General features: G+C 43.5%; 1 protein-coding gene across 1 annotated transcript in view; it reads right to left on the bottom strand.

Annotated features, from left to right (window-relative positions):
- The window catches only part of ANKRD55 (ankyrin repeat domain 55), a 38,999-nt gene that overhangs the window by 9,986 nt on the left and 13,781 nt on the right, over positions 1–15,232 (bottom strand). Inside the window, exons 5-9 of the mRNA XM_081929470.1 lie at positions 12,230–12,290; positions 9,894–10,022; positions 5,402–5,586; positions 3,775–3,942; positions 2,880–2,949 (exon numbers count right to left, since the gene is read on the bottom strand). Of these exons, the coding sequence (XP_081785596.1) occupies positions 2,880–2,949; positions 3,775–3,942; positions 5,402–5,586; positions 9,894–10,022; positions 12,230–12,290 (613 nt within the window). The remainder of the gene's footprint in view (positions 1–2,879; positions 2,950–3,774; positions 3,943–5,401; positions 5,587–9,893; positions 10,023–12,229; positions 12,291–15,232) is intronic.

Genomic DNA, 15,232 nt, shown 5'->3' with positions numbered 1-15,232 from the left:
CACTCTCACACTTCACAGCACAGGAAAGAAGGCTAGTTGTAGTCATTAACCAGAGGGTGGGGAAGGGCAGAGAAATGTAATATTCAGAAGACTGGGGGGGGGGGACGTTGCTAAATTTCCACCTTCATAGATGACTGTCCTCAAAAATGGAGAGCATATCAATACAAAAGGCACAGAGGATTCATAGTGCATTGCCATTTAGTAGGGCAGTTGTGTGATTGTTACATCTTGCATCCAGAATGATTTTTTTCAGTACGTGGTGGTATTTTAAAGAAAACCACGAACCTCTTTTGCAAGTGAATCTGGCAATAATCCAGAATAAATGGACAACCACCACAGCTTTAAGGCTGTACCTAATGAGGAGGGACCACTAGGGGCGCATCAGAAGATGGCTGACAATAACATCTCTCCGACCCACACGAGGTAAATTGGAGGCTATGATGGGAGTAAATAGCCTCCCTACCCCCCCAGGATTGTGGTGGGGGGACTGCCCTTGCCTTCTGTGCCCTATACCACCCCCGAATTTGTGGGGATGGGGGCACTAGGCACAATGCCCTCCTGTGGGATTTCGGCGCTCCTGGACGCCGTCTCTGATCCACGCCACTTACTGCAAGAACTTCAAAAGAAACAATTTGGATGAAGTGAATGCACATATTTCAAGGAAGAAGGGGGAGTAAAGACTGCTAACAGAAGAGATCTCTGATAAAACAAGACGAGTCGGAGGAACAAGTATAAATCATGAGAAGATACACCAAGACTCGGTATGGCAAAGGGACTGATGGGGGAGGGGAAAAAACTTTCCTTTCTTTCCCTTATGTGATTAAACAAGAATCCCCCCCCCCCACAAGTCAGAAATGTCATTTTAAGGACTTAAGCTGTGGATTTAAGGCTGTGTGGAGATAAACTTTCGAACCAAAGCATGTTTTAAGAAGAGCGTGGAATGTATAAGGGCTTTGGAATGACACAGTTAAAAATTCCGTCGCCATATTGGGAAGTTCTGTCGGAGGACTTAAGTCTGAGAGGAGAAATAGAGAAATAGAGCTGTTTTTATATTGTGGGTGAAACTCCTCAGTGGGACTTAAGAACGACAGTTCTGTAATTAATGATGGAAAGAGCGCTGTTATCTATGAAGGCGATGATATATGGAAACCATCTCGATTTGAGGATTGGAAGAACGGAAAAATTCACACTGGATTATTATTGGTGTTTATCGGCTTAAGGAGACTATCAGAAGAGATCATAAAGAAAAAAGAAAATATATGAACAAGATGTGATGTGGAAACAGCAAGATAAGACTGGATAGAATTATGAACTTTGTTTGGACTGATTGGACATTAACGCAGTGGCAAGAAGATGATCAGAATCCCCTTTGGATCTTGAAATATGGGTTCCCTCAACAAAATTTAAAATTCAGCTCTGTAATTCGGAATTTATGTGATGTGATTTGATTTGATTTGATTGGCCGGTTAATATATATATATATATATATATTTTAAAAAGGCTGTACCTAATGATGATATGATAGACTCCTTGGGTATACATAATTTTGCCTGCTTCAACTGATCTCTGGCAAAACAGGCTTTGCAGGTGGTTGAAGTACTACTAAAACCTGCAAAACATGTTTGATCAGAAACTATTACGGGACAGAAAAAAATGAATGTGCATGCAAAGGTAGATCTCTCAAACTGCACTTAGATATCTAAAGAACTCTCTTTTGTATATAGTCCATGACTCTTTGAATGTGATATGTATCAGATTGAGGATTATGTAAACTGAAACCTAGGGTTTGTTTGTTCTGAACTTAATTTAGAACAGTGAACAAAGACTGCACGACTAGCTGATTCTAGTCTCACAAATTCCAGTTCAGATTTATAACCTGCCCTTGCTCAGAGATTCCATTGATAGGACTCATTAGCTGAATCCTGCCTGATACCTTTAAAGCAGATTTGTAGCACATTTCTCCCCTCAAAGAATTATGGGCACTGTTTGTTAAGGTTGCTGGGAACTGTAGCTCTGTGAGGGGTAAACTACAGTTCCCAGGATTTTGTGTGTGCTTTAAATGTATGGTGTATATAAAGCCTGGGGTTGCAACTACAAACATATAAAGCAAAAGGTACATTTTTGTTTTAAATGTGTGGCACTGATGTGAGAGGAAGGTAGCCTTGTTTATGTTCACTGCTTAAACGTTAATAAAACCAGTGCCTTTCTCTGATGGAAAGCTAGAGGACTCTCCAGTCAGGAAGTACAACAAAAATTTTATCGTCTCTTTTAAACAAGAGCATAGCAGCACCAACTCCTGACTCCACCACAGGAGTCAGGAAACTTTTTCAGCAGGGGGCCGGTCCACTGTCCCTTAGACCTTGTGGGGGGCCGGACTATATTTTGAAAAAAAATAATGATGCAAGAGCCCCAGTGGCTGCTTACCTGTGTCTTGCGAGCGGCAGGGCCTGGCAGTGGTGGGAGAATGAGCAGCCGCGAAAGGGATCCGGAGAGGGGATGCTTAAAATGGCGGCTGCTCGAGCACTGCTGCTGCTGGCACCAACAAAGCCCAGCCCCCTTCCTCCTCTAGGCAGGGCAGGGAGAAGCCAGGAGGAGGGAGGGAGGAGGTGCTGCTGCCGCAGTGTGAGGGAAAGGGAGGGAAAGAAGGTGCGTGCTGGCAATCTATGCGGCGATTCCCGGACCGTCCACGGGCTGGATCCAGAAGGCAATTGGGACTGATCCAGCCTATGGACCTTAGTTTGCCTACCCATGCTCCACCCATATGCAATTAAGTGCAATGAAACCTAGTGACCAAACTATATAATGACAGTGTTCTCACAACTTCTAAATTAGGGATGGGGAACCTGTGACCTTCCCAATATTGGTGAACTTCCACCTGCCTCGGGGCTGTGGTCAGGGATTATGTAGTTCAACAACCCTGTTCTAAGCTTCAGTGGAAAGTACTTGAGTCTAAAAGGACAATAACACAATATGAAAATAGTTCTCAAAATGGCACTGGTATTGTGGGGAGTTTCGTTAATAATCACAAATGCTGTTACAACTAGGGATGAGGAAGAAAATTGATTCAGGTTCTCATTTAATGCAGAACCTATCAAATTCACACTTTCTAAAACAATATGCAAACTGAAACACGGCTATTGCTTGAATTTTGCATTTATCTGAATTTTACCATGCAGTTTGCCAACCAATGTTTACAAAAATACATATATTAGGGGGAAGTGACTATATTGGTGAGAATAACATGGAAAATCACATTATATTAGGGGAAATATCTTGCAAAAATATGAACATTAGTCAAAACTGAACATAAAATATGTTTGTTGGGAGAAATTAACGGTAAAATGCTGATGAATTTTCAGGAAGGTTTTCTTTTTTAAAAATTGACCTCACAGAATAGTTTCAACTCAGAATCTGGAAAAGTGACATAGCTCAGTGATATAGCATCTGTTTTCCATACAAACAGGTGCCAAGTTCAATCCCTGCCATCTCCAGGTAGGGCTGCGAGAGACTCATGTTTCGTTCTCTGAAGGGGGGCTGCCAACCAGTGCCAACAACACTAGGCTACGGGACCAATGGCCTGACTTGCTATAAGGCAGCTTTCTATGTTCATTGCAACTCAGTTTGCAACCGTGTGGCTATTACGTTGGGTGGGGAGTGAGGAAGCAGAGTGAAGGTCCTCAGGGATAACTACAGTAAGGGACAACCTGTTAAGCTCCAAGGTTAAAATTGTTCCTATTTGCTATTTTGGGAGAAGTGAAAAGGGAAGGTTTTTACCTGTTCTCTTGGGACAGCAGTTTGATGCACGCTGTGTGCCCACAGTACATAGCATACGTCAGGGGGGTGTTCTCATTGATGTCTCTTGGGCTGCAATCCACCCCCAGTTGTAACAAGGCCTTTACACAATCAGCTTTTCCAGCTGCTGCAGCCCAGTGCAAAGGTGTCCTAGAAAGCAGAAAAATAAATCATTTTATAGCTTTGTGCTGTTTAAATTCAGACTAAAACAACCAGCTGAGAAGGTGGAGCACCTCTATGGAGTCAGAATTTTTGAGGCATGGCAACTGTTCATTTTAATGCAATTACACGTCAGAGGCAACAACATAGTAGTTCACCACTTCCTATAAAGCACAACTTTGTAAGTTTGATGTATTACAGTATTTTAATATTTATTTGGAAGCCGCCCAGAGTGGCTGGGGAAGCCCGGGCAGATGGGCGGGGTATAAATTATTATTATTATTATTATTATTATTATTATTATTATTATTATTATTAAGATTTCTGGACCTCATGAGATGCAATCAGGTCCAGTTAATCTTCTTGATACTTGCCTATGAAATACCACCTCCATTGTTCCTCTGACTCTACTTCAAAAGAGTTGAATTTGGCTTTCAGCAGCACAGCCAATATTATATTTGCAGATCTCACACTCGGATGTGATTTGAGATTTGCCAGTAGGACTTTGTGCTGCGATCAAAGTTTTGCATCACAGCACAAATATTTGAAGATTGAATTCTCTGTGTTAAATTGTGTGTTGAAGAGAGGTTTGTTTTTTTTAAAGTTTGTTGATTATTTCTGCATTCAACTTTTACATGGGGCTCCCAACAGCCTCCCATCCAGAAAAATGATCCAGTCCACACCTGCGTAACCCCAGTGCTCCAAGATCATTTACATGAGCATTACTTTATTTTATAAAATGGATATTATATGCTTTTACACCATAGTGTTAAAGCATTCTTAACAATTCCAAAAAAAGAGATCTCCTTATATCCTGAAACTCTTTTAAAAAAATTATAAAACATTTCTATACTGACTTTTGGTTCTAAAACCACAAATGCTTATCTATTGTGGGCTTTTCTTCTTTTTACAGTAGACTTTTTAAAATAAAATGAGAGCTGCTGGGACCTAGGGAGGCCATGTGCTCCATTTTACAGGGGACCGTCCTCTATTTGAAGGGCTGTCAGAAGACGGCTCCCAATTTGAAGGAGCCCTCTGTCTGAAAGGGCAAAAGCCTATATATCCTGTAAATCTTCCCCTTTTAAATCTCAGACGTGCAAGAAGCACTTCCTCCTTTATCTTATTACTTACTAGATAATAACTCACAAGGCTCCTCCCAACTGAGCCGTGGTGCCACAAAATCAACTCTGGCCAACATTTATGCAAACAACATGTTAAGAAACGCCTTCCAAAAACCCTTGCGTATTCTCCTTTGCAGAACCGTAACAGTAAAGGTTAAGGAACCCACTTGCTGAGTTGTTGCTGAGCAAGGAGGATCCATGGAGAGTATCATTTCATTAGGGGACACGTTTCATAAGAAAGCCGCCAAACCTCCTTCACTGTAGGTCAAAAAACAACGAGGGCCCCTGCCAGAGCTCTGCAGCTCTTTTCAGTTGGTTTCCATGGTCACCTGTCATCCACGTCGAGGGCCTGCAGGTTGCATTCTGGGACTCTAGCCAGCTCACTGATAATGTCGCTGTATCCTGCAGCGGCAGCAATGTGGAGGCAAGTCTTCCCGTTCTCATCGTCATAGTTTATGATCGACGGACCCTGGCGGTGGCTCAGGATGATAGAGCAAAGGATCCGATTCCCACTCTGAAAACCAACCATATATGTGTGTGCTCGCAGAAAAGAAGATGTAATGAACAACAGCAACTCCTGCTCCTACTAACTTTGTGTGTTTGTGGTGTTCCCTATTGCACTGCAAAGGCATGTGCTTTATATTTAGCATTCAACCAGTCTGTTAATTAAATTTAAACTGATGTATAGCGGCACGCGGGTGGCGCTGTGGGTTAAACCACAGAGCCTAGGGCTTGCCGATCAGAAGGTTGGTGGTTCGAATCCCCGCGACAGGGTGAGCTCCCGTTGCTCAGTCCCCGCTCCTGCCAACCTAGCAGTTTGAAAGCACACCAGTGCAAGTAGATAAATAGGTACCACTCTGGCGGGAAGGTAAACGACGTTTCCGTGCGCTGCTCTGGTTCACCAGAAGCGGCTTAGTCATGCTGGCCACATGACCCGGAAGCTGTACGCCGGCTCCCTCGGCCAGTAAAGTGAGATGAGTGCCGCAACCCCAGAGTTGTCTGTGACTGGACCTAATGGTCAGGGGTCCCTTTACCTTTTTATAGAGTCAATCAGACTTTGAGGCTCATGAATAGAGCATTTTCAAGGGTATTTTTTCCCCTGAATGGTAACTTGTGCTTTAAAAGACAATCTGTTGTTAACGGTAGGAAAAAATTCCTGTTGGCAGCAGGATAGGTTTTAGAAACTTTAATTGTTTTATTACTTGTCTGTTTCCTGCCCTGAGCTCCTTTGGGAGGAAGCGGGCAGGGGGAGAAACAAACAAACAAACAAACAAATGACTGTGAGATGTAGAAAAAAATACAGTAGTCTCTAATGCAGAAAGTAACACAGCTACCCTTTCTTCGTCAAAGTGCTTGCTATGAGTCCAGCCTTGTTGCTTTATTATTATTAAATTTACTACCTGCCCTTCACCAGTAGGTTCTGGGGCAGATTACAACAATTTAAAATTCATTATTAAAAATGTTTAAAACAAATTACAGTCACAGGAATAGGGTGGGTCCTCAAAACACACATATCAGGTGTCAAAAGCCACGGTAAAGAGGAATGTCTTCAGCATTTGCTGGAAGCTGTGTAGTGAATGTGGCAGCCACACCTCTGCGATGAGGGGATTCCACAACTTAGGGGTTGCCCCAGGGAATGCCCTCTCCTGAAGCAGCACCCCACTGAACTTCTGAGGGCAGTCAAACTACCAAGAGGGCTCTCTCTGCTGATCTTAACACCCCGGGGTGTGTGTGTCTGTGGGGGTGGTCACTCAGATACTTTGGGGCCTAAGTTGTTTAGGGCTTTAAGCATTAGTGGGAGCACTTTGAATTGTGCCCAGAAATGAACTTAGAAGGCAAGGGGCACCCCAGGAGCCAACAACATTCCAGGATGACAGACCAGAAGATTGATTGGGGGTGAATTAAGGGAGAATGAGAGATGTTGGGAGAAGTGGTTCTTCAAACCTGAGGAATCAGGGTGTGAATATTCAATCTATTACAATAGATTTGATAAATGCATCCCACCCTATAACTAGTGCCTTTTAAATCTGTTTTACTTCTCTTAGTCAAATCTTTGCAAAACTGGTGTTAGAAGTGCTTCTGTCGGGTGGGTTGCTTCTGAATAGTGGAGAATGGTCAGTTTATATGTTATCAATGGGAGGCAATGATTAAGTTCTCCTGATAGCTGGGAATCTCTTTACGGTTTTGAATGAAACGCCACCAGAGATTGGAGAACATAACACATTTACAGCGGAAGGGTAGTGCCAGAGAGACTGCAAAAGAGCAGATTTGAGTTTTGAATGTGAAACTACAAAGAAAGGGACAGAGAGAGCTATGAGTCAGCTGAAGGTGAAGCTCATTGGAGTCTCCATGTTTCTCTGCAGATCTGCTATTTGTTTGTCTCCACGTAAGCTCTGCTTGAGTATTTGTAAAAAGAGCAAACAATACAAAGACACCTTAGGTCTCTACTGCTCTTTTTTATCAAGAGGAATCTAAGCATAGAGTCCATTCTGAGTAGTAAAGGTAAAGGTACCCCTGCCTGTATGGGCCAGTCTTGACAGACTCTAGGGTTGTGCGCTCATCTCGCTTAAGAGGCCGGGAGCCAGCGCTGTCCGCAGACACTTCCGGGTCACGTGGCCAGCGTGACAAAGCTGCTCTGGTGAACTGGCACCAGAGCAGCACACGGAAACACCGTTTACCTTCCCGCTATAAAGCGGTGCCTATTTATCTACTTGCACTTAAGGGTGCTTTCGAATTGCTAGGTGGGCAGGAGCTGGGACCAAACGACGGGAGCTCACCCCGCCGCGGGGATTCGAACCGCCGACCATGCGATCGGCAAGTCCTAGGCGCTGAGGTTTTACCCGCAGCGCCACCCGCGTCCCTCATTCTGAGTATTACTGCACCACAACTAAAATATTTTTAATACCCATTTGAAATATAGTTTTAGATTGCTCAACCATATGTATTTCACCCAGCTCTGCTTATGTCCTCTGGCAGCATCATTTTAAAAAATCCTCTCAATGGGTAGATAGCAAATAATGGCCAGGATCCAATGAACTAGTTTTGTGCTCCCAAAGGGGACTGGAAAAATAGTGCCCTGTCAAGCATAGCAAAACACTTTTTAAACAGATTCAGAAAAGGGATTCACTTTAAGACTTAAGGGCCTGTTGTTCAAAGAAGGGAAAAGCAAGTTAAAAACTTCCTGGGCCAGGGTCAGAGGTAGGTGTGAAGGGGTAGGGGGCCTCTAGGTAAAGGTAAAGGGACCCCTGACCGTTAGGTCCAGTTGTGGCCGACTCTGGGGTTGCAGTGCTCATCTCACTTTATTGGCCGAGGGAGCTGGCATACAGCTTCCGGGTCATGTGGCCAGCAGGACTAAGCCGCTTCTGGCAAACCGGAGCAGCTCACGGAAACGCCGTTTACCTTCCCACCAGAGCGGTACCTATTTATCTACTTGCACTTTGACGTGCTTTTGAACTGCTAGGTGGGCAGGAGCAGGGACTGAGCAACGGAAGCTCACCTCATCGCGGGGATTCAAACCACCGACCTTCTGATTAGCAAGTCCTAGGCTCTGTGGTTTAACCCACAGTGCCACCCATGTCCCAGGGGGCCCCTAGACCTCCCCACAGTGCCACCCGCGTCCCAGGGGGCCCCTAGACCTCCCAAAAATCCCTTTTAGGGATTTCCCAGATGAGCTTACCAGATAGCAGATACAACAGGGATGGGCGGAGGCTGGTGACAGCAGGGGGGTGGGTAGCAGTGGGGATGAGAGTCCTTGAAAGCAGCAGCATCATCTCCTGCCATCCAGTCTTCCCTTAGCCCCATGCTGTGAAGAGAAGCCCTGGGCCAGGCACCTGTAGCTTCCATCTTTAGTTCCTTGGATCACCTTTGGGCCTCAATGGACCATCAGAGAGGGACACTAGATTGGCATTGTGGATACTGGTGTTGATGGCAGCTGTAGCTGCCTGGCTTGGCACTTCTCTGTTCATGCTGGGCATTTGTCCAAATACACTATGTGCCAGTGTGGGGCCTGGCTGAAGCCTTTGCACAAATGTATATTTTTGGATCTCAGCAGGTGTCTTTTAAGCCAGTGGTACATTCCATTTCCACCCCTCTTTCAACCACAAGCCAGTGCTTTTACAGTTCTTGTCATTAAGCAGCCTTTGTGGTGAGCCGGTTTGTATAAAGGTGAATCATTTCTTTGAATGTTGAAGGTAGCCGTGGGTGTATGAACGTAACTCACGCTGACATATTCAAAACAAACAGTGACATAATTCTATGCCTTTTTATAAGAGGCGAAATAATTCATTTTTTAAAAAAATTCAGTCCTTATGGCCAAATCCTGGTTGCATTCTTTCCTCTGCTTCCCTAGCTACAAATGGTGTGTCTGAGAACAGAACTGGATTAACTCTTATGAAAAAGGTTCTATAGATCCCCAGGCAGATTTGGGATCCTGAGAAATATATACTTCCCATGCTCATTTTACAGATTACAGTGGTACCTCGGGTTAAGTACTTAATTCGTTCCAGAAGTCCATTCTTAACCTGAAACTGTTCTTAACCTGAAGCACCACTTTAGCTAATGGGGCCTCCTGCTGCTGCCACACCGCCGGAGCACAATTTCTGTTCTCATCCTGAAGCAAAGTTCTTAACCCGAGGTACTATTTTTGGGTTAGCGGAGTCTGTAACCTGAAGCGTATGTAACCTGAAGCGTATGTAACCCGAGGTACCACTGTACTCATTTGTTATTGTTGTTTTTACTTTCAGTGGTTTCGCATTATGGAACACAACAGGATCAAATGAATAGACACATTTGCTTTTGAAAAGGTGGACAGCCGTACTATACCTGGACTGCCCAGTGAAGAGCTGTTTTAAAATCTTTGTCCACCAACACCGGATCAGCTCCTTTATGCAGCAGGATTTGCGTGTGCTGGGGTCGATTGTGGAACGCAGACCAGTGAAGAGACGTCATCCCCTGAAAATCACAACCCAGGACATCAAAGCTTGGGGCAATGCATGACAGCCCTAGAAGTAGGGATAATAAGGTTATGAAACAATAGATCTGCCGATGTCTATGAGGGAGCCAAAAGCATCCGCCATCCTGCTTGGACCTAACACTACCTCTGTGGAGACTTTGCACTTATTTACAGGGGGTGGTGTGGTGGTATTCACACCCCTGATTCACACCCCAAAGACCTTTGCTTGCCTGGAATGTGTCTTTGAACTCTGGGGATGCCTCTTCCTGTCTGGGATGGAGGTTAGAGGGGCGTTTGAATGTGTGGTGAAACTAGCCCATTGGACAAAAGCAACATTTACATTAATTGCTGCACCCACTTTTGCCCCTCTCCCTGGTCCGCCATGTGGCCTTGAGATGGTTGCCCAATAGCCCTCGGGAGAAAAAGGTTCTCCAACCCTGACCTAGTGCAACAAACCCTCTTTTAAAAAATCACCCTGGCCTTTTGGGGGGTTAGGAAAGTAACAGAGCTATGCATTGAAAAGTGTGAGATTCCTGAATTGCAGGGGGTTTGATTAGATGACTCCTGGTATCCCTTCCAACTCCACAGTTCTATGATTCTATGAATGGATGATGAATGGGAAGATGTGCAAACACCCAGCCACCAAAACAGGATGAATGCTCATTGTGTAATAATCACCCCATAAACAAACTAGAATTAAAGCTCAATAAAGCGAAGCATAGTCTAACCACTGTGTAAGATTTGTGTGAGCAAATCAGGAGAAATGATAAACACGTGATCTCACTGGGCCTTGTGCCTCAGCCCAGCACTCCTTGGCCATGCTTAGTCCTCATTGGGCTTTCTTAACCCACCCCCCCTTATAACGTCCGCAAATCTGGGTGTTTTCCTGATTCTCCTAATACCTCCCTATTGTGCATGGCGCCATTATGGCTACATAAGCAATGGCTGAATATAGAGACAACTGTAATGATGTATGCCTCCCAATCTCCAATCAATGAGAGACTCCAGGGTGTCAGTGCTTACCCAGGGTGCAGTTTCCTTGGAATGGAGACTGGGAACTCAGCTAGATTGGTAAATAAAGAGTGTTTTATATGCGTGGTACATGCATTATAACACTGTGACACCAGATGGCACTGTGGAGTTCCATTTTTGCCAACACGATTTCTCATACAAAGTTTACAGTGTGTTTTCCTGAAACGTTTCTTTGATGTGTCTAGATCCAGCCTAGGATGGCTTTATGTGTACACATCACATATACAACCTGAACATAGGATGGAAGGGATTGCAGCATTAACACTGCACAGGTCTTGCTTCCCCATTAGGTTCCCTGAGCACAGAGCAAGACAAGTCTCTGTGTCTCTAGCTTCCAGCATAAGCCAAAACTCACATAAACACAGCTCCCCTTCACCTATTGTTATCCCTCTTAGGATGACATGGCAGCCAGCCAGGTGAGCTGAGAAAAGGCCCACTCATTTGTCTCTATGGCCACAGGGCAATCAATCTTTTTGGACATGTAAATGGAAGTACTTAACTTGCCAGCTAAGGCCATTATTTTACAAAGAAACTGGTCTGACCAGTTCAGCAGGTTTCCTCATATAGCTTATAACCTCACAAATACAGGATCACATGTTTGGAAGGGACCTACTGATAACATCCAGACTGACCCCCCACAAACTATAACAGTATTTCTGTGTGTTCAATCCTAGTTTACAGTCATTGAAAACAGTTCAGTTGGCTTGTTTCACCAAGCATGGTGTAGTCTGGACAGAAAACAACAATGGCCAAGTGCAGGGCTTTTTTTCATCCAGAACTCACTGGAACTCAGTTCCGGCACCTCTTAGTTGGGCGCCGTTGCCATTATAAGAGAACAAGGGAAGCATTCATGGTGACTTCCAGCACCTCTTTCCCTAGAAAAATAGCAGTGGCCAAGTGGATGCTAAATGTCTGTGTGAACCAACCCTCAGATTATTATTATTAATAATAAATAATATTTTATTTATATCCTGACTTCCCCAGCCGAAGCCAGGCTCAGAGTGGCTAACAATAATAAAATGATACAACATTCTAAAATCATTTCATTATAAAATCAGTTCAAATCAGATTAATGGCAACCATTGGGCTAGAGTTAAGCATGAAAGACTCCTTCACCCGTCAATAACAATCTTTATACACCACACAACAATTTAGGGGATACTAGTTTGCTTACCTCATTGTCCTGGTGGTTGATTTCGCTGAGATCGGATTGCTGTAGCAGCACAGATAAAAGCCTGAGGAGGACAAAGTGACATTCCACGTCAAAATAAAAGGCAAAACAAAATTCAGAGAAAGTCATGGTCCCATTTCAGTAAGAACGAAGCACCTTTATGTCATAGTGACATAACAATTAAACATGTGCCTAGCTTTCACTTCACGAAGTCAATGGAACCCAAATGTACTTAACTTTATTAATTGTTTGAGTTTCTATGTTTTTGTCACGGCCTTTGACTAGCACAATAAACTTCCTGAAGCTTTAATTAAACAATGTTTTTAACAGTACTGTATAAGCCTAAAAGCTAGAATCTTAGAGTCAATGGCCTTGTTCACATACTTCCCCAAATATGGTTCAGATCCAGTGTCACATTATCACACTGTGTTAAAAAATAAGAAATAGTACCCATGTAGAAAATGAAACAGAAAAAAAGATATTGTGTACATTACAAGAAGGGGGGATGGACAACTTGTTATTGTAGTTAACCAGACCTTGTTTCTTTTTCTTTTTTGTGTCTTACTCTGCACTTGTATTTTATTCTTTTTATTTTTCAATAAAGAATATAAAATAAATAAAAAATTATCACACCACCAATGATAAAGACTCTCCTCCTGCAAAGAGGGGAGGGGTTGTGGGCGGTAGCCAATCTCCGCCTCAAGCAGGGGGCATTAGCCCCCTGCCACCCACTCACCTGGCTGGCACACCACGCCCACGGGCAAGCGTCCAACTAGGTGGCTTGAGGGGGCGTGGACGGCAGCTTAACTTGCTGCTGCGCCAGCCACGCGGCCTCACTTTTTGCTGTCCTGTCGCGAGTCGAGCACTCCTCCCTCTATAGTCCCTTGCTAAAGGGGAGAAAGCAACTGGTTTAGCATTATGTGCAAACCAGGGCTTATGGTTTTTCTCCAAACAAAGAAGAAGCCAGGGGTCATCATTGGTTTCCTGTTCATGGTTTATTTGGGTGAAACAAAGCATGAGTGCTGGCTGACACATCAGGTTAAGGCAGCTGCTCCAGGATTTGTTTTCTTACTCTAGGATAGGCATGTCAAAGCAGGGAATGCTCAAGTTGTGTGCACTAGTGTGCCTCTTGTTCTCAAGTTAAATTATCTGCCTATGTTCAGGGCCAGATTAAGACCTTGAGAGGCCCTAAACACTTGAAAGATTTTGGTGCCCCCCTATATATCAAATTCAAAATATAAACAATAATAAACCATAAAATAAAATTTTATTTTTTAAAAAATGAAACAAACCTACAGTACAGTGGTATCTCGGGTTACATACGCTTCAGGTTACATACGCTTCAGGTTACAGACTCCGCTAACCCAGAAATAGTACCTCGGGTTAAGAACTTTGCTTCAGGATGAGAACAGAAATTGTGCTCTGGCAGCGCGGTGGCAGTGGGAGGCCCATTAGCTAAAGTGGTGCTTCAGGTTAAGAACAGTTTCAGGTTAAGAACGGACCTCCAGAACGAATTAAGTACGTAACCCGAGGTACCACTGTACGATGGAAAATAGATCTTCACGGATATGAATGCCACCATTAGGAAAAGTCTACAGTATATAACTATAGACTTGCCCCAATTCAGCAATATATTCCAGGATGTTTGGGTTTTTTTAATTACCTTTTGATGGTAAGAGATATGGCAAGAGAGGCATTAATTTATTGCAATGTGAATTTTGCATTTACCATAACATCAAACTAAGGTTTAGCACCATGGGAACAACAAGCCCTGTTTCACATGCTTCCTTCTTGCATGTTCCAGTTCAAATAGTTATTTAGACAAACCATACCTTGACCGTACTACAGCTGAACTGACAAATTTGCACTTGCCCACCAAACCAAGTTTGCAAACCACATTTTGAAGATGGTTTGTGATCCTGGTTTGTAGGGCTTATGTAAACCACAGAGAGGGCTCCAACACTGTTGTTCCATGAGCAGAAGGGAGTTTGTTCATGAAATGAGAACTATTCTTATGAAACAGATCCACCCATGTGTGTAACTATATTTCCATGAATGGAAAATGAATTGGGATTGTCAATCACTCAAAAACACCAATTGTGTTAGGAGAAAGATAGAAAGGGTGGCTTGGATCCTAACTTTCTTTCCATCCATGGGACAGAGTTCAGGTTCATGCAACAAAGTTTATTTTTCTTCCCTTTTCCTGGGCTGCTCCCTGCACCCCCACCAAATGTGGGTAACGTGATGTAACATGACTTAATTTGTAGAATTTATACAAGTATCAGAACACACCCTTTTGCTGCACAATTTGAGATGTCTTAGTGCTGAATTTAGTTGTTTGTTTAATAAAAAAGTTATTAATATTTTATTCTGGATACACATTGATTTCTTACATGGACATTGCTGTTTGTGTTCCTTGCCATGTTGAGCAAAGATGAAGAGAAAAACAAAAGGTCATGGCGAAGATCTGTGGCATTTCAGCAGTGCTTTCTGGTAATGGAGTGATCATATTCAGAAGATCTAATTTTGCTGATTTGGGCTAATAAGACAGATGAAAAGGAGCTGAACAGCTGGCACACTTCTGCTCCGACCAAAGGTCTGCCCGTTACCATGGGGACTGTAGAAATTTATTTTGCAGGGATCTCTCTGTGTTGCTGCTAAACTAAATTACCACTCCCTTTCCAAATATCAGTGCTGGCCCCTATTCTGTGGATGTTTTATTTAATGATAATGTCCTCTTGGTTGCCTTGAAACCTTCCAAGAGTACTGTTCAAATGATGTGTATAAAGAAGAACAAGGATGCCAGAAAATTAGGAAAGCAACTGAAAATTGAGATTGCTTGAGAGAAGTGGATGGAAGAGGTTTGTGAAGCATAATGGGTGTGTGATACACTCATGGAAGCACAATGTTCAATATTTTCATCAGAGGTAGCACACACGCTGGTAATATCCTGTTTGTTTCCTTAAAATGGATTAGGTGTTGTTGCATACATGCGTCCACATCAAG

The sequence above is a fragment of the Podarcis melisellensis genome, assembly GCF_964234715.1.
Source record: "Podarcis melisellensis genome assembly, chromosome: 11".
NCBI lineage: Eukaryota > Metazoa > Chordata > Lepidosauria > Squamata > Lacertidae > Podarcis > Podarcis melisellensis.
This window is presented reverse-complemented; position numbering and strand designations above follow the sequence as displayed.